The sequence below is a fragment of the Haliotis cracherodii genome, unplaced genomic scaffold, assembly GCF_022045235.1.
Source record: "Haliotis cracherodii isolate W230 unplaced genomic scaffold, xgHalCrac1.p SCAF_15, whole genome shotgun sequence".
NCBI classification, from domain to species: Eukaryota; Metazoa; Mollusca; class Gastropoda; order Lepetellida; family Haliotidae; genus Haliotis; species Haliotis cracherodii.
Genome location: NW_027266270.1, coordinates 19,280,453 through 19,302,001, shown reverse-complemented (window position 1 = coordinate 19,302,001; position 21,549 = coordinate 19,280,453). Strand labels below are relative to the sequence as shown.

The 21,549-nt window shown below is 37.9% G+C and overlaps 1 protein-coding gene across 1 annotated transcript; it reads right to left on the bottom strand.

Moving 5' to 3' along the window:
* Window positions 1-1,434: 1,434 nt before the first annotated feature.
* Window positions 1,435-15,114, bottom strand: LOC139461910 (homeobox protein DBX1-A-like). The gene is made up of 4 exons (XM_071243399.1): window positions 14,598-15,114; window positions 12,196-12,387; window positions 6,868-7,070; window positions 1,435-5,132 (listed from the first exon to the last, which is right to left on the bottom strand). The coding sequence occupies exons 1-4, from the start codon at window positions 14,920-14,922 to the stop codon at window positions 4,836-4,838; spliced, it is 1,017 nt and encodes a 338-aa protein (XP_071099500.1). The 5' UTR covers window positions 14,923-15,114; the 3' UTR covers window positions 1,435-4,835.
* Window positions 15,115-21,549: the final 6,435 nt, after the last annotated feature.

Below are 21,549 nucleotides of genomic sequence, written 5' to 3'. Positions count from 1 at the left end.
TACCCCTATGCTGTCCTAGGATGCGAATGAATTGATCGGGTGATCAGACTGATGATATGGTTGATAGCCTGCCATTATACCCCGACGGTGAGGATTGCTCATCATAGCATAATAAGAAGTTTAACCCCAGAAGACCAATTTATATATGTTATGCAGAATGATAGTTTAGCTATTCCCCTAGCCGCAGTTGTTACTGCTATGTATAGGAGAAGAAAATTTCAACTTCCATTGTAAATAGTGCACTTATCCATAAGTAATTGGTATTCTTCCTAATAGGATTTAACCACATGTTTATACAAGTCTAAATATATTCAGTTTTAATGGTATTCTTCCTTAAAGGATTCATCAACAGTTACAAAATATATCAACAATGGGACATCTTCAAATAAGTACTTATAAAATAGTTCTGTTACCACACGCTCGTATATATTTTGCATTTGTGTCTCACTAAACGATACTAGTATAATCTCTTTACATAAAACTGAGATATTTTTTATCTCTCGTGTCTCATAGGCCAACTGGCCGGGTGGTATATTTTATATTTTGTCATATACTTTGAATGTATGTCTTTTATACTGCGTGACACGCAAATAAAATATTACCTTATCTTATCTTATCATAATATCAATCACTGAATTGTGTTGTCCAGACTCGATTATTTTCAGGTCGTCGTCATACCGCTGAACATTGCGGGGTGCGGTGTTAAACAACAAATAAACAAACAGTATTAAGATTCGATTCTGTATAACCTATGATGGTGAGATGGAATGGGGTTTAACGTCAAGATAATTACAAGAACCATCTACCCCGTGAAGATCGGGGTAGAATAGGTCTTCAGCAACCCATGCTTGTCTTAAAAGACGATTATGCTTGTCGTAAAAGGCGACTAACGGAATCGGGTGGTCAGACTTGCTGACGTTCATTGATGCGTGTCATTGATCCCAATTGCGTGGATCGATGCTCATGATGTCAATCACTGGATTGTCTGGTCCAGACTCGATTTTTTACAGACAGCCGTCATATAGCTGGAATATTGCTGAGTGCGGCGTTAAACAACAAACGAACAAAACAAACAATATGACGCGGCCGGGATCGAATCACCCAATGGTGGTGTATATCACTATAAACAACTGGGGCGGTCGGGTAGCCTAGTGGTTAAAGCGTTCGCTCGTCACGCCAAAGACCCGGGTTCGATTCCCGACATGGGTACAATGTGTGAAGCCCACTTCCGGTGTCCCCCGCCGTGATGTTGCTGGAATATTGCTAAAAGCGGCGTAACACCAAACTCACTCACTCACTATAAACAAATGGTACATACATCCGCTGTTACCTATTCAACTGTAGAAACAAACGAAAAATAATCTTGTTATTAGAGACATTTTATTCATATTTCATATGAATGCTGACAGTAAGCAAATTTGACATCATATATATACATGAATAAACTATACATAGCACTGCATCACAACGCTTCAATCATTTGGAGATTGGAAGAGCAATCAAATTTCAACAACAAAACGGACATCATGGATACAAAAATAGTTTTCTTATGTACAATCCATAGACAACTGATATGGCATAGCTGGTACTGACCAACCACATGAACAGAACACAGAGGTGATAAGTCAATGATATTTGGTAGTGACAGTGGAGACGAGCAGAGAAACACACACAGAAAACCTAGGTCATAATGTTCGATGTTTCTCACTTCCGTAGACGTTATTCCATCCACATCTAAAACGGTAAATGACTGACCCATAACGCCGATACTATAATAGTCTACACATTTGCATCGTCCTTCACTAAAATATTATTTAATATGCTAGGTGAGCAGTGTCGTATACCATGATTCACTCCCGTCCCTTTTGTACACATATTAAGTTTCCATGACAACGCATACCCCCACTATTACACCAAGGACAGGTATCATTAACAGATGTTCATGGGTTATTCCAGTATCTAAAGAACTATATCCTCCAAATAGATTTTTGGAGAAATACAATACGGCTATTTGGTGAAACATTCAATTCATTAACTCTATCTTCTGACTGATTTTCTACATAAAATATAACACAGTATTTTTCATCTAGATAGATAACTGACACATCCAACATTTGATATGTATCACACTAATCTCCGTATGTTGTTACACATATGACATAGAATAATGAATACTTTATTAATTTTGTGCAGTGATTGATATGTGACTTTGCAAAAAAACACAGTATAACAACAAACATTGTACAACTTTCAACATTTGGAAGTTTGTCTTATTTACGTCCTTTGATTTATGCTTTGTTGCGTTATTTTCCCATTACAACTATTTCATTTAAGTTTTTTCTGTACCAAGTTACTTTTTGCATCAATAACAAAGGGAATAATAGACTACTGAAACACAATTTGAATATCAAAAAATAATTGATCAGGTCTGATAACACTAATTGTGTTCGGCCTTGTGCTTTGAATGTATTGACTCTGAAATTTATACAACATTAATTATAATCTATATTCACCATTTAGATTTAAAAAAGTATTGTCTGAGCACGCATTGTATATTATGACAGAGAAACCATTGACCTTTCATCTCTGCTAGGACTCGTGGGCTTTGTGCCTTATATTTCATATAGGCGTGTCATTTGAAATCGATATCAAAGTTTACTCTGTCCAGATGTTACAAACCAAGCACACAATAATCATTTATGAACCCGGATAAATGTTCATGCAATGTGATAAATCACTAGACTTCTAACATGTGTCTTTAATGAGCCCACAATAACCTGCGTTTATTGAAGGAATTTTGTTTTATGCTGATCTGTATTGGCAATACATTTCATCATTTTAATGTATGTGTCAGGTAAGGATGGAGTGCTGAAAAATCGAATATGATTTATGATTACCTTATTCAAGTAACAGTAGCGGGTGATGGTGATTACTGAAACGTCAAGCATACCTACAAGTGCTGACGTAGTGTACTCTAAAGCAGGTGGCGCCTTGGTGCAATCACTAGCATATTTAATCTGTGCAACGATCCAGATTTACATTAAGAAGTACAAAGAATGTTGCTGTAATTTCATGAGGTAAATCTGGGAGTGTATCAATTCTTAGAACACACAGTACGTTAATTTCATGATTCGTTTGATTTGGGGCAATGTTATATACATCCGGGATGCTCAATTAATTGTAACTATAGCAGATAGGACATTTGTACGAAAGCCAAATGGTGCCACTTTGGTAGCGTATGTTTTATTTCAAATCGATATTTATCGTTACTTCGATTATTTTCTCGTTATTTCAATTATTTTTTAGAAATAACGAGTTTTTCTCGTCACTTCGAATATTTTCTCGTTTTTCAAGTTTATCTCAAAAACTCGAAATTTCGATTTAAAAATAAATACATACGCTACCAAAGTGGCACCATTAAGCTTTCGTACTTTTCAATGGTAGGTATAATAGAGGTCACCGTCATACATCGACGAGTTGATATGTTAACACAAGCGACAATTGACTTGTATAATTAAGTATATTCTTAGAAACCGTTCCCCGCTATACCTGCTGTGAAGGAAAGAGACATTGAAAATTGAATTCGAGGACTGTCTATCACATGCAACTATTCTTATAACAGAGCAATAAACGTACAATCTAAACGGCAATACTTAGTAAAGTCATCAAGTATCACAATAACTTCCCTTACAATAAGTTAAGCAATATTACCCTTACAAGTTATACCTATATTTAATATGTTAACTAACAAATATCATAGTCTGTATTTTCATTTGACCATTAAAGCCGTTAATGGTATATGTAGAACTGTGTAAATTCAATTCAATTCAATTCAACACAATCCACTGACGTTTTCACTATTGAGATCTGCCACATGTCTAAAAAGCACGTGTTCTTCCCATCAATTAATAATTTGCGTTAAGAATGTTATAATGTCATATAATGTTATAATATGGTGTAAGTAATATTGCATTTATAATTATCAATCTGTTAAGACTATAACCTAGACTAACATTTAGTCTCTGATATGAACATATTTTAAAGAAACAAAACAGTTGTTAAATTATCTTAATAAAATATAATAAAAAGGCGCCCAGAAACTTTCTTCATATTCAGCGAAACTGCAGTAACCTAGACTTGTCTACTATTATAGACTTGCATGGGCTGTATTGGATATATTTGTATTTGTATATATGTCTGTATGACAGACCAACAAAAACCTCTCAACATAAAAAAAGATATGTGCGTATTTGTCATGGAAGCATAACTTGGTTTATAATTTGGCGGATCTCGTTGTAGTGCTTTCAGCCATCTTGGGTATACAACGGACTATACTGTATGGGTAACAAAATACTATGCATTTCAAAAGTATTGGTAAATGTCGTTAATGATACCACCAGGGTGATGACATCCAAGGTTTGATGGTGGTACCCTTGGTATCATTGGAATACTATGATAATGTACTAATGGTGTCAATGTTTGATTAGAATGAAATGATATTTAGACCATGTTGCTCAAATAATGTATCTCTCACTGACAGTGAGATTCTAAGTATGAATACTGTAATAAATAAGGTATGTATTTACTATATACACCCTAATAGATTGTCTCAACTGAAATGATTCACAGTTCACAATGTCCACTAGCACTATTCGGCCCATTCAGCGCCACTCGCCAATTTCCGTAACCAGCAGGAAGACCCGGAATGACACGAGTGGTGACGAATGTTTTTCGGGCGATTGAATCGTTGATGAGGCTGCAAGGATAGTTAGCCCTCGCTGTTTTAACACAGATATGGCGCTGTGATATATGTCATCTATTTTAACATGAAAGTATCACGATACGTTAATTTCTTCGTCTGAATCAACGTCCGAAATGTTCACATCTTTGGCAGTGTCCATTTCATTAGGGGATGTAGGATTGCTCGAAATGTGACTTTCAACGGGAGAAGGTGAATGTCTCTCCTCGTCCCCCCTCTCTTCAGTGGACTCTTCCTCTTTCACGTCACTAAGATCGGGGTTTGGATTGTTCTTATTCGGCAAAGTGGACTCGCGAGTTCCTCCAGAAGAAAGCAGTTCCCTTTCTTTGGAATTGCGCCATTTCATGCGTCGATTTTGAAACCAAATTTTAACCTGAAACAGAACCAAAAACATGAACACATGAGGACGTATTTATTATGAAAGTATGTTTTTAAAAAAAAGTTTTTAATTAAGTTCTAAAATAATTGACATTCAAAACGTGAATAAAAGCAACCAACGGCATTTTATGACGGTTGATATCTGGTGTAATGTTGCTATTATTTAGTCGAATGAAATAATGTTTCAAATTAAAACAACTATTGCTAAATATTGTAGTTATTCATGTTGCCACTATAGCACAGATGTTTCCGTCACTTGAGTGGGGATTTCAAATATAGGAAGCAATATGCTGTCTGTATATTGTTAAATTGCAATAGAAATGAAATATTAGCAATAAATGAGATTTTATTACATGTGATGGTGTATCGTTTATCACACCCAGGCTTCATCTAATTGAATTTACCTGAACGCTAGACAATATTGATTCCGCGCACACTAATTCAATTTATTCATAAACCAAACAGATTTTTATAGTGGAGAAAGAATTTGTAAAGGGGGGTAACTCTACACCACCATTGCTGTGTGTATCATATGGCGGTATTCTTTCTTATTGGAGATCACGAGGAGCAATAAAATCAAAACACAATACTTTAATCAAATTCATTGTGGATGCTTGCTTGAACCTTTCCGATATGACCACGCCAAATATTTTTTATTTGATTCTAATGAAATAAAAACGATCGTATTTCCTGCTCCCTTAGCTATGGTCGTTGGACCATCGAGCCAATGTGGTTATTAATTAATTTCCGTGTCGACTTATATACAGTTATACGAAAACGAATACTTCATTTTCAAAAAGTATTGTAACAGTCAAACGCGTAGTAGCAACAAGGATACAATAATGAGGTTTTGTCACAATAAAAGCAACACAAACGTGTATTAAACACTCGTTTAATGAATTATAGGGGAGGTTTACAGCCAAGAGATATATTTCAAAAATTCATTATTTGAATTCATGGTCATAACTGACCGCATTACTGATTATTAAGCTGTCAATCAAACTCTGGTTGTTGATTGGTAATTAAGCTAATACACAAACATCAGAGATGAGCTTTTCCTGTCGAGGTGAAAGGCTTCGCAACATTGGATACGCCCTTTATCGCTTCATTTGCTTGGTAAGCTAATTAGTTTCGGCCAATAACCGCATCATTTGCGTTTGGTTGCAAATTTGCAATTTTTGCAAGCTAACTGCAGTCGCGATTACCAGCCGTATGTACTTAACAGTAAGAAAACAATTTGATTTGAAAAGATCTATATCAAATATAATGCGTGTGAATAGCCACGTAATCAGGGCTATATGTGATAATTTTAAGCTTCAAAGCAGACTGTATCTCGTTATAAGTACACATCTTTTATTAAAACAGACAATTTACTTCATTGTTCTTAGGGGTTCAAGTGTGCTGAAAATTCAGGTGAACAGACGCATGTCATCCGTGATACAGACGTACTTTATCATATAAAAAACCAAAACGTCCCGTCTATCATGAGACAATGTTCCGAAGCAGCCCAAATAAGGAGCCAAACAATTTAGGGAGGTGTTTGGGGTGTGGCATTATTTTCAGAATATCCACCATATATATGCAGTGAAGGTTTTGCGTTTAAAATATCGGGACATACTAATATTTTCAGCAATTTCAGGAACAGAATATATTTTTTTCAAAATAAATCTAGAGTATTTACATGTGTACTCCTACAAAAAGACGTTCCCGTTAATGTTGGAGTATCTTACCTGAGAATCTTTAAGACCGAGTTTTGTCGCTAGCTTCTTCCTGTCGGGTTTGCTGATGTATTTCTGTTTCTGGAACATCCTCTCCAGCCCCTTCCTCTGGGCGTCTGAGAACACGGCTCTCCTCAGCATCCCCCTCCGGGGCTTTCCTCGGATGTTGGTGAGGAACGTCAGAGCGTGTGGCGACATGGGCAGTAGGTGTGGGGCTGTGGAAATAGAGAGCCACAGTCAGGATAATAATAATAATAATAATAATAATAATAATAATAATAATAATGATAATAATAACGACGACGACAACAACAACAATAATAATAATAATAATAATAATAAATGGATTGGACGTCGTTGTTTAAATATAGTTAATCTTTCAGATTCTTTACTGGAAAAATGTAAGGAAAATAATGTTTGTTTTATTCTAAAGTTGGTTGGTATCATATGAAAGTGGTGTGTCCAAGTCATGTTACCATCCTTCATTTAAAGTTGAAGAAAGACATACAAGTGAAATATTTTTATAGTGATTAATAAGTTAATAATTAAGTTTTGAAATAGGACACGTTACCGTAACGTTGTTATAGACACTATCAGTCTATTTAATGTTCAACAAACATATCTGTTGCTTTGGAAGTAATCTTTGTTCTATTTGTTTCATTTGCAGAGTGAAAAAGTATAGCTTGGCCCTGAACTATTTTAGTCATGGCACGAGGACGCTTGCGTCAGTCAGTTATGACGTAACTCATAAAAGTGTAATTGATCGCAGGATAATGTATTGTCTGCCCCTTTGATCTTTTGGAAACTGCATTAGATATTATAACGCTTGATATTGTTATTATCATTATAACCAGCAGCAGCAACATCATCATCATCATCATCTTCATTTTAGCATTATTGTTGCTGCTGCTTTGATATAACAAATACTTTCAGTAACGCCATCAACATTATCATTATTATTATTATTATTATGAAATTTATCATACTTAACAGCACTGGTGCTTTTACGAACACCTGGTGTCATCACTGAGTTTCAGTGGTCCATTCATATAATTTTCAGTGTCTTTATCATCTTTCTACTATTTCTGTTAAGATGGTAGTGTTTGTTTTTGTATAATTGTGTCCTTGCATATTATTTACATGATTAACACTGATCATCAAATATAACACATTGTTTCGAAACACCCGTGACAGACGCGGTTGTCAATCTGTCCATCACAGCCGCTCAACGATACATACACCTCGAACAGGTGCTCGATGTAGCTGCTCGAGTTTCAAATGTCCAACAAAGTTCACTGGTGGTTAAAACATCAACAACAGCAGGGGGGAGATGAATCTGAATATTTAATTTATATCTACACGATTTGATTGAACTGATTGAAATTCAGTCAAAAGCAATCAGCAACACCTTGCGTCAAGCATCTTGGTTGCCAATTACACCTCACAGTTAAAACCAACGCGCCGTTTAACCGTAATCGCTTTACTATTAACCAGAGTTTAATTTGCTGTATTTATAGAAAAATTAGGTATTCCGTTAGGCTTTGGTTTGTAATCAATCGGGGTTGAATATGATTTGAAGGGTGAAGACCTTTGTTCCGCAGACCGGTGTCTAATTAGGGGTTCAACATCACCCCGTTATGGCGTCACGGGCCGCATAATGCATATAAATGGCCTGGAAATGGACCAAAGACTCATTTTAATAATCATTTATATTCTAATTCATTTATGCTTTTGTGAAATCAGACACCAGCTCGGATCTGATATGACATACCTGTTCCGGCCAACTTCACGCTACATTTGTTTTAACGCAGAAACCTAACGGGACAACCCGATTAACTTTCTATGGCCTATATATTACCCTATTTATATAATGATATTGGCATCGTATCCTCACACACTCAAGATTATTAAGTCACTTCCTTTCAAAACAAATTTTAAATCTCCAACATGGACATTAATAGCAAACTGAATTTGTTTAAGTTATGGATATTTAACGAAACATTAAACATAAAAGTTATGCCAAGGATTAAAAATGGTATTGATATTTTCCACATACACGAATACCGCTTCATCCCAAACAAATGCGTACTCACAGTCAATCAAATATGTCGTTCTAGTTGAAACTTCGGTGTCTCAAAATCTACCTTTCTCACGACTGCTGTGGTAATTGGAAGAAAATAATTACCTGAGAAAACCTGTATCTTCGCTACCCGTTAATAGCCTCTTTTGTGTGAAATCTTATATCAAAGTAGTCTTTATTTCACGACCAAAACTGAAGTGATGTAAAATTAGCACCTATCGGGTTTAGCTTGACATTGGCCCTGAATTTGTGACCGGATAGGCCGAAAAAGTCCTTTTTGATACTCTGGGCTATAAAACTCCAGCTATACAAGGCAAATGAAATTATTCGACTCAAGGTACAATAAAGAGAAATTTAAACGGATATCATAGCCTGGTAGGAGGGAGTGTAAAATAAGTTTTAATTGGTTTTTGTGTGACGGAAGCCATATTGGATGTTCGGAGAGGGAGCGAAGTTAAGAAGCACCCTCCCCTTTCCTGACTGCGAGGGGATAGGGGACAGATTTACTGCTGACTCCGCTTGCTTCATTAAAAGTAGATCAGTTCGGAAACGGTATCAGGTTTTAATGGGGTATTTGAGAAGATGAAAAGGGGTGTTAGTTCAGATGGGGTGTTCGGTCCATTTCGTGTTAAAACTATAACTAAAACAACAACTTTAAGAGCGTGTTTTTGAAGCGATTTCTTTTCGGGGTCTTTTACAAAAGCTGAACAGGAGCGTGTCTTACACTACACCCAGTTACCTCTGAGCTTTATCGTACTAGACAACGTACAGTAAACTACGGTTATAACGAACTCAAAGGGACTACTAATTTTAGTTCGTTGTAACCGTAATTCGTTATAAGCATATATACAGCATAACTACAGCATATAGTCGGGACTAAAAAGTTAGTTCGTTATATCCGTTAGTTCGTTATACCCGTGTTCGTTATAACCGAAGTTTACTGTATCGAATGTATGAGACAAACAATCATGGGTCAAAAAACGATATATACAAAAATCATCTATGGCTAACTAACTATTTTTGTCCTAGCCGTCAAGTACCAAACGGTCAGAAACAATAAAAGTTTATCCCTTAACGAGCACCTCTGTATTCCTAAATATTTCCGATTTGATTTTCAATATCAAAAACCCAAACATGTTGGGTTTTTTAAATGAAGTCTGGGTACGGTCCAGGGCGAGACTGGGTTAAAAACGTTTAAGGATTTTACTTAACTCTTCTTAAAATATATTTCTCCTTTTTTATCACTGGATTCGTTGATAGAAGTTTCTACCGACGGGACCACACTCGTCGAAAACACATCTCGTCTTTCGATGTGACCGTCAATCTATTCATATTTCGCGTAATGTCAATTTCACCTTTCATTAGACAGGATCACATTACAGCCGACGTTCACTTTTCTTGTACATTTCGCGTCGTCAATGTCAGCACAAGCATAAGCAAGCGAACTGCTGTTTGATCACATCAATCATAATCATACATAGCCTTTACAAGCTGCTAACTTTATTTGTTTAATGACCGAAGATTAAACACTTTAAATATCCTCACATGATGATGAGCGGAAACGTCTTTTAGACTTTGAAGAGAGGGATTAATTCATCAAATTATCGGACAAGTCACGTGACCCGACATGATCCTTTAACAATGAGTTGTTTGTTCGTTGCTGTAACGAGTACACAGCGCTCTACAAGATTTCTCCTGAAGTATTGCTGAACACACACTAACGCCGTTATATGATTGTTTTACATATGTCACCCATAGATACATAACTTTTTGTTTACATTAAAGTGATTTATTGGTAGATTTGCGAATAATTATGTTATTCATGAGACTTATCTATTTAACACATTGTGAGTATTTAGCTTATTCATCCGCCAAATATATCCTCAGATATATTTGACACGCCTATTTGGTTAAATCCGGCATATCTCACATCATCATAACCACGTTTTTCACTTGTTTTATAAATCAAACGTCGAACGCGAATTAATGTATTATTGTATTATTCTACAATAAAACCCCGCCTTATATAAATAATGATTTTATTCAGTTTCTACTTAAGTCGACTAGTCGTACGATTATCAATTACTGTGTTAATGAGTATAATATTAGCTATTAGATGGTATAATATCACCCTTTAATGTATCATTTGAACGACGGTATCTAGGTAGATTGATATATAGCGGCAACACGTGTTACAGGAATTATTAATGTCTTGGGTACACTGTATGCATATATTTTTAATTAACTTTGTTCATTATGATTGTTCATGATGAATGCTTCAAAATTTATGAAAAGTTTGTAGATCATTTCTGGATCTCGAAATTCGATAAAGTATGAAATAGTTTTAATCATTTCTGTACTGGATAATAACCCTGTTATACTTGTCTGTGATGCAAAACCCCCTACCTTTGTAATTGTTACACCGCTTTGTAAACAGATGCATCCCCGTAATTACAGGTAACAGGAGTGGCTTGACATAACAGTTCGTCATCAGAACAACCGTGATAGCATCAACATAAACAATGTTTCATGAATTTTCAAATGCAATTTATTCAAAAGGGTTAATTAAAGTATAGATACATCTTGGAAAACAGCAGATGATGTTAGATCTATTATGATAGCAACGTGTCATTTCAAACATAGTCATGCTTCATTGTCCAGAACATGGCAGATATTATCCCGAACAACGAAGAGGTATGACACTGATTAGATCCATTAAATACTGACAGGAAAACCCCGTTAATGCGGACAGTACCTTTCCCAATGACATCGTCCGGAGTAACCAGGTTTTGTAGGACATTCGGAAACGATCTATATATATATATACTCCGGACGATATATATATTAACCTATGACGATTTGAACACGTGTATGTTAAAACTTTACATCGCGATGGAAATATGACATTGAAAGAAAACGCTTCTTAATGTGTGTGTCTCGATTTAAAAATAGTATTCTGTTGTGTGAGGCTGTTTGCCACCATGATCGAGTCATGTTTCTCTGGAAAGTGACTCCTAAAACAGAGATATGTCCCCAAAAATATCATTAAATTAAAGTTCTCATACTGATAATACACATATCCTACAGACATAATAATTGCCAAGTCACTAAAAGTGCAATGGCTTTATAACTTTATAACTTCCAAGGTTCAATTACAGAGCGTGTGGTTGTGAAAGGCGCATGATCGCGAGTGTCATTGGGGTCGTGGTTAGGGACGGGGAAGGGTGGGCGAAGGATGCATAGTCGAGGATGAAGCTTACCTGAGAGATATGGAGGTCTGAGCATGCCCGTGATCTGGGTATCGTATATGGACCCGTGTCTGGGATTACAGGAGGGACACGACAGCCCCTGGGGGGAGAGGCCACAGGCCTTGTGACAGTGGGTGGTGATCAGGGGGTGCAGCGTGGGGGCAAAGCTTGTGAACGCTCCGCCTGCACTTCCGATGTGCGTCACTGAAAAACACAAATTATAATGAACAAAATGTTTTTGGAGAGATCAACACGAATTCCCAATAACGCTAACAATAAGAACTTATCTATACATAGGTACAAGAATTAACAGATATGTAATCACTATAAACAGAATATATTAATAGAATGCAAATGTGGTTGCGGAACGACCATGTACCCTAGGCATATTGGCGTTTTGCGTGTAGATGTTTTTGTATAGCTATTATGTTTCTTTGTTTGATTGTTTGTATGTTGATTAACGCCGCACTCAGCAATATTCCAGCTATATGACGGCGGTCTGTAAATAATCAAGTCTGGACCAGACAGTCCATTGACTTACATCACGAGTATCGATACACGCAATTGGGACCGATGACATGCATCAACCAAGTCAGCGAGCCTGACCACCTGATCCCGTTAGTCGCCTCTTACGACAAGAATAATCGCTTTTTACGGCAAGCATGGGTTGCTGAAGACCTATTCTACCCCGGATCTTCACGGGTCTTTTATAGCTATTCGTGATGTCGGATATAACTGGATTCTAGTAAATTTCTTAACGAATTAAACCAAACATGAAGCTACATATTAGTATGATAAACTTCAATAATCAATGAGAAAAAAACGCAAATGTCGTTTATTGGAACTAGGATATTCAATTTGACGTACATCTGGACGGCGTATGGATTTTGCTGTTTCATTTGTCTCAACTATACATTTTGAGAATTCATAATTTAAAAACAAATATCATTATTTCTTCCAAGGACATTAAGTACTTTTCTGAATATAGCTAATAATTCATCAAAAAAAGACATCAATATATCAGCAGCTGATGCATACTGCCGGCTATGTTCATTGAGATATATTTACCGTTAACCTCCATGATTGTTGCATATATGTCTACCACACAATAACAGCATTGTTTACCACAGACCGAACGTCATTAAAATCTATTGCACACAATTGCCAGATAAAGAATTTGGATCCAGTCCTGAATGATATACTGGTATGTGTATGATTCGTTGTGCAATGTCAATTGCAAGTGTGGCCCTTCCACCATAAAAAAACGCCAGGCATTGATTACCCCGTTACAATATACATGAAAATGCATATGTTTAGCAGTCAACTGTATCGACTCACCTGATAGCCAGATTAAAATCTATTGCAAACGCACCACTAACTAACGGTATATCAAACAGAACTCAGACGTGAATTAAATTGCAATACAGAATATGTATGACACGTGCGCCCAGTTAAAATATCACTTAAAAATCAATTATCATATGTATATCTTGCATTTTGTCTATGTTTTTTGCACGTTTTTTTTAATCAACTTGAAATTGTGTATCCTGTAACAGAATTTAAAGCAGGTACGCACGTATAAAATTGAAGGGACATCATAAATCCGTCAAATAAATATAGATTAATAGTTATGTTTCACACTTCTCGAATTTACTTCATTGTTTGATATATTTCATTATGGGGAATCGACGTATAAAAATTCATTTATTGAAATATGAAATGATATTGTAAAAGAAATAAACCGACTTTCTTTTCAGGTCGTTATCTACCAAAACAAATTCTTATCCACTTGAAATCTGTAAGCGAAACATAAGGGTTTTAAAAACAGAGTTAAGACTATGTTCAACTGGTTATATTTAACAGTTTTTAAACTGCTATTCGTGTTTGCTATATTTACTCACTAAATATTATTCATAATAACGTGAAATGATACGATACCTGTATTGTTTATATGACAATGCCCAGTTATGATAATAGTTTTGACGTGACTCGCGCGATGTTATGTATCACTCGCATGATTCTCATGCTTAAAGAATGTCGACGTTATGACATGTACTATAGATTGGATGCTATTAAAGATCATTTTGCTATACCATATCTCATTATTAGTGGCGTCGTATTTATCTGTTCCATAGACTACACTTTTTTTATCAACAAGCCATTAAGATTTTTAAAACAGCATTTACACGCTCTCAAAGTAACTATTGTCAATTAGCAAAATAACCGAAAAACAGTTGAATTCCATAAGCCTGCTGAGTTTGAATTTTGAGTTCTATTTAATAATATGCTGCGTTATCCTTTCACCAATATAAATAAAATAAATGACATGTCGAATAACCAGACGAATGTTACATCAAATAATAGTTAATTAAACTCAAGTGTAAATGACGTATGATATCAGGTTGAATAATTACCGGAATTTGAGATCGGCTTTTGTTGCGATGAATCTGTCCCAAGAATAGCACTGACACCGAATTTGAGGTAAGGTGTGGTTCCCGAGGATGAGGAGGTAGGGATGGGGTCCTGGTCCCTTGTGACATGAACGAATCCTGACCCTACAGACACCGGGGGTGTGGTCGGGGTGGGTCGGGCCAGAAACCCGGAAGAGCGCTCCCTCAGCAAGTTCTCGACGAGGAACGACGCTGAAGAGGTGGCGACCGATGGGTTCGGATGTAGTAACGCCGGTGCTCGAAATACACTTTGGTACAGAGGTGATGGCGATAAAACATTCGGAAACATAGTGTCACAGTATTTCCCACTATCAATCCAGTCCGGGTATGGTTCAATATCACAGGCTGTCCGCTTCCTGCTGACGATTGTGCACTGGGTGTCGGGTCAAACGACGGGTTATCTGACTCTATCCAGTACACTTCAGTCTTTACTGGTTTGAAAATACCCTGTCGATTCCATGTGTATAAACTTTGACAGAGCTAGTCATGAACCAGTGTGTGAAAGTGGGTACACGCGAGTCGCATGTTTATATGCGGCATATTGACAAAATAGCGCACGCTGATTGGCCAATTGATTCAACTATCGCCGCCCCTTCTCTTCTATTCATATGTGACTTGCGATCGCTCCGCGGCCGACACACAATGCATAGGCCAGGGGGCCACCCTTCTACCCGTCCATATAACCCCTTTAATCGACCGGGACTCGGCTCTAGCCCTGCCTGTTTTTCACGCCATTTCCTTTAATCAGATGCGGAGACTATTTTAAACCCAACCCACACTCGTTCGGAGAGCTCGTTCGGAGTCGATACCGGCGATAGGCACTTGCGCGAACAAATGCGAGCGACAAGTAATTCAGTCATAAAATTCAAATATCTGTGACGCTGAATGCATAACTCCGAAAAGTACACACCTTGGTTTCGCACATCAACGAATTTAGTAAACAGTGAGGGACTAAGATTTATAGCGGGATCGCGACAACACGGCGACTATCGCCTGTTCAATTGACAGTGTCGTTTCGACTCGTGTGCTCCTCGTCGGCGATGGAACCGTGGATAACGGTTAATAGGTTGTCAGTTTCAGCTGGCAGTCCAAAGATACTCACCGGGAGAAAACTAATGGAGTTTTATGACCGAACATTGTAAGCATGAGAGAGGACACACAGGAATTATAACGATGCCTAATTTGTTGTCGAATTGGACGCAGGAACCCCCTTGGTCCGGCCTCCGCATAATCGCCCGGGGATAGCTGGGATGATCATTGTCGACCATTTCATCATGGTTGGGAATAAAAGAAAATAAATCTGTTATTTAATTGGAATTACTCCTTGTGGGTGTATTACCAGCTAACTGTCATAAACACTCAGGGTTGAGTGTTCACAATCGTCTTAAGGGTCCCCCTTGGGCAAAATCTGCCACCAAGCTCTTGAAAATAGTGCCAATTGATAATTAAAGTCACGTTGCCTGTGAATAATACATGTTTTCCAATAAGATTATTTTATATTTTTAACGAAGTTCTATCGTGTGAAAGATTCCAATAAGAAAATATGTACACACGGCGCGTCAGCTTGAAACACCCTCCCAGAGTATATAATCAATAATCATTTATAGTATTGTTTCAATAAAATTCTTGCAAAGAGCTGTTACCACAAACCTTATGCGTCAGTGAAAACAGAACATATCATGTTCCAAAATGAAAAGTACGCTTACCCACAATTTGTTTGTAAAGGGGGAAAAGCAGTTATTAGTTGACACCGGGAATAAAATAGTTCCCATAATATCTTATTCATGACGCTGTGGATTATAAAACAGTGGTTGACATGCTGGCAACCTCACCACAACACCAACATAACCCCAGCAGTCACAGAGGTGAGATCCCAAACACTCGCCATTATTGAATATGACCGTTTTGGCATTAAAATCCCGCTCCCACGTGTTATAACTGCCAGTTGTAAATATTTCATCAGTGCCACTTTAAGTCTCTCGATACTAGAAGAGGGGGCGTTTTATCATATAAATACCACTATGCACTCCGTTGTGTAGCATCTGTGATGATGATTGATTCGGTGATTTTACAGATGGTGACAAAATATATTTACCATAACTTTTGCACCCTTTGTCTAAGTTTGATGAAAATTATCAAATTTCTCTGAATAAATCCGGCGGCGGCCAACTTATAGTGTGAGAGGATGGATGATGATCGTAAAAGTATAATTAGGGGGTGGGATAGATAGGGTGGGGCGGTATGGAGGGGAGGCGTTTTGATTTCTTCATGGATAGACATTCACTGACCCATCCGTATCTGAGTAACTGACCGTGCAACGCCATTGTGGGTCACTACTAATAAATCTGCCCAGGCAGCCATTGGTGGCATAATGTGTGAACGTATTAGTTCCAAGTTTTAAAACCTTACATTTTATCATTTATTATTGCATAATTTATTATTCATCAATTTTTAATGTATTTATTATTGCTTACCATATTCGCTCTAATAAGCGCCCACAGAGATATTTGCTAATATATTGGCCAGTGAACAATCCTATAATTAGCACTCCTTCCGATTTATCAATGTAAACAAGACTTATTTATTCGCGTATTATAATACGCACTCGTCTGTTATATGCACCCCTTATTATGGGCAATTAAATTCTGGAAAAATATATCTGTCGTATATAAACATTTCAGGCTGTCAGCATAAACCACAAAATTTACGATCTTTAGACAGTTTGTTTTTTTACCAGAATAATATTCCAATAAGAGCCCGCTACTTCTAATTTTTAGAGCACCATGGGCGCTTATTACGTGGAATACGGTAAATTGTCCTGTACATGTGTGTCTATACCATTATATCATATTTTTTTACGTATCATTTCATTGTCATTATGTACATATGAACACATAGTGCACGTGGGTCGTGGCCATCGTGCCGATAAATAACAGTTCATTTCTTGCACGGCTTAGTTATTATACATACCCTTATATATTTTTTTATCCAAATATTAACTGCTGATGTACGACTCATTAATTTGAATACTCATCTCACGGATAATCAATATTATGTTTTCGAAACAATTATGGTAATATTCCATTTATCGCCCGTCTGGCAGTTATTGTATTGTTGCTAAAACATATAAGACGTCATTATTACTTATACACGTAGCTACGAAAAGAATTGAGTAGTTTGATAGAACTCGAAACAACGAATGCGTACCGTGTGAGACTTAATGGGATGTTGGATGAGCGAGGTCACGAGACCTTGTTTTATTGTTGTTGTTTTCTTACTGATGCTATAGCGACTGTACAACCTAACTTTTAAAGGCGAGCGATGTGAAATAGACACCCACAATGCACGATACGCCGTTACTGACAATAAATCAGAAACCCAATAATCCGGACACATATGTTTTAATGAAGTTTCATTCTTAAAGGGGCGGTCTGGTAGCCTAGTGGTTAGAGCGTTCGCTCGATTCCCGACATGGGTACAATGTGTAGAGCCCATTTCTGGTGTTCCCCGCCGTGATAATGCTGGAATATTGCTAAAGCGGCGTAAAACCATACTCACTCACTCACTCACTCACTCACTATAAAAGTTACATGATTGCTTTCCTTTGAATAGTGTGATTGATGAATAGACAGCCTTTCAAAGGCACTAAGTAAAGTGAGTGAGTGAGTTGGGTTTAACGCCGCTTCTAACAGTATTCCAGTTATATCACGGCTTGTCGGCTTGATGTGGGAGGAAAGCCCCAAGTGATGCAGGTCTCAGACGTTTACCACTTCGGTGAAACCCACGAGCACGGGTATGGTGCTGACAAACCTAGAAACATAATCGGGGCGAACCGGGATTCGAACCCACAATCATACTTTTTATTCTAGGTTTCTGGCGTGCCCAAGGGACGCAACTCTGCACAGCGAATCGCGGCGCCTCAGACGACTGGGCCACCCGTGCCCCCCTAAGTAAAGCAATATTAAATGGTTGATGATAGCAATAAAGAGTAAAAGTGTTATTTTAATCCTTTCTGGTTGCATGTGTGAGTGAGTGAATGTTGTTTAAAGCCTCAGTCAACAATATTCCAACTTTGACACAAAAGCCTGTAAATGTCCGAGTCGGGGCTATACAAATCAATCAAGCGAGAACATGCGCAACGATCTACGACATGAAGGCACGATGACCCGTAATCAGCCAAGTCACCCAGTATGGCCACCTGGGTGCCGATCTTAGCACTAAGGTGATCTTAACATCCCATGCCTTAACATAGACCATAGACTAAGGTTGTTTTGAATAACGGTACCCCGATCGATTTAGCCTAGTGGTTAAAGCGTTCGCTCTTCACGCTGTAGATTTCCGGTGTCCCCCGCTGTGATATTACCAAAAGCGGCGTGAAACAATACTCACTCACTCACTCACTCACGTTCGCTCCTCCTATATCAAGATGAAACGGCGTTATGCAACCCGTGAAAATCCGGGGTAGAATCGGTCTCCAGCGACCCATAAGAGGCGACTATGCTTGTCGTAAGAGGGGGCGGTCGGGTAGCCTAGTGGTTAAAGCGTTTGCTCGTCACGCCGAAGACCCGGGTTCGATTCCCGACATGGGTACAATGTGTGAAGCCCATTTCTGGTGTCCCCCGCCGTGATATTGCTGGAATATTGCTAAAAGCGGCGTAAAACCATACTCACTCACTCACTCACTTGTCGTAAGAGGCGAGTAATGGGATCGGGTGGTGAGGCTCCCTGATTTGGTTTATGCATGTCATCGTGTCCCTGTTGCGTAGATCGATGCTCATGATATCCATCACTGGATTGTCGGGTCCAGACACGATTATTTACTGACTGCCGTCATATAGCCGAAATACTGCTTGGTGCGGCGTTAAACAACAAATAAACAAACAAACAAAAGTTATCCAACGAAATACTGTCCGAAACGGTAGGAAACACAACTCATTCACTTATGATATATGTTACGGGCATATACAATTATTCAAGCGATTAGGCCATCATCATATATGACTTTCAAACAATATCATGTAACATGTATGAAACAGTTCCGTCTCTTGGAGATGCTGGCTTACAGATGCTTCTTAAACGAAGCGATTGATTAATTGCCGGAGAAATCTTTATTCCGTATCGCTGAATCTGATTGTGCGGAATTGTGATGCAAATGAGATTTTAACAACCGTAGTATCGCAGTCGATCTCTCTTAGATTATATATAGTATTAGTGTAGATGTCGAAATGTCCTAAATAATGTACAGCGCTAACAGATGCTGGTCCTCCACGGCCAGGTTAAGAAGCTAAAATTGATTTTGTGATTTTACCGCTGAGGGATTACTTGACACAGTATTATATGTGACAAAAATGTCAATTTAAATTATGGGGAATGATTTTTTTTTTTTTAAGGAGTCATCCTCACAACTACAACACATATCGTCGCCTAAGAACCAGAATGTCCCATCGCCCCTTGTACACGTTTTGAGTAAGTAATATTTTATAATTTAAAATGCTATATAATATTAAATTAAAAACAATAGGCATTTATTTTACATAAAAAAAACACATACAGATTATTTGACGTGGCTTTTTTTGTAAGAAAGAGTTATTAAAAATATATACATTCTAAAGTAAACACAAAAACTTACACCACGTCTAACACACGATTGTCGTGTATTACGTTCGATTTCACATGAACATGCTTTATTTTTATAATGAAATCTTAAACTTAGAAATATTTACAAACCAGGTGAAATGTTGAAGTGACGTTTTGGGAACAGTCGCTACTGCCGTTTTTTCGTCAGTATATGCCAAACAGGCGGATAAAACGAAATCAATTAACTCCGTATATACCGAATAGGCGGGTAATACGAAATCGATTAACTCCGTATATACCGAATAGGCGGGTAATTCGAAAATAATTAACTCCGTTTATACCGAATAGGCGGGTAATGCGAAAATAATTAACCCCGTTTACACGAAATCATTTTTTAGCTCATATGAGAAGTAATAGATATAGACAAGTTGCCTTTTCTTGTCAAAAACATGTTCATCTCAAGCGTGACCTGACCAGCTGATATGGCCATCCTTTGTATTATGCATTTTCTTCATCATCTTTCGCTTAAAACTGCAGGGGTTGCGGGGTAGCCTTGTGGTGAAAGCGTTCGCCCGTCACAACGAAGACCCGGGTTCGATTCCCGAGATGGGTACAATGTGTGAAGCCCATTTCTGGTGTCCAAGTACTCTTGAAACTTGGATGTGTCAAAACATTTAGAAATGTTGTCAAAACGTTAGGCTTTAGGTGCGGTGGGGTAGCCTAGTGGTTAAAACGTTCGGTCGTCACGCCGAAGGCCACACGGGTATAAAGAGTTAAGCCATTTCTGGTGCGAGAATGCGAGAAGTCCGTCTCGCGGCGACGTTGCTGGTACATTGCTAAACACGACATAACACCCTACTCACTCACTCTCTCTGAAAATCAACGATTCAGCATTTAGACAATATGTCATTTATTCGACAATATCTAATAATGAATACACACTCTTATTCTTGTGTATGCGATTTGATTGAGGCGTTCCTGTAGTCTGTAGAGTATAGTGAGTGAGTGAGTATGGTTTTACGCCGCTTTTAGCAATATTCCAGCAATATCACGGCGGGGGACACCAGAAATGGGCTTCACACATTGTACCCATGTCGGGAATCGAACCCGGGTCTTCGGCGTGACGAGCGAACGCTTTAACCACTAGGCTACCTGACCGCCCCTGTAGAGTATAGGCTGGAGGCCCCTTAACTTTGGTTCAATTTCCATCACGCGTACGTTGTGTTCCCCACAATCTTGATGTTCCCTGTATTAACACAACCGGACAGTTGTTTTCAAAACATAGACACTCTACATGGGGCTTAAGTTCATGTGCCGTGAATTGTTTTAATGTAAAGAG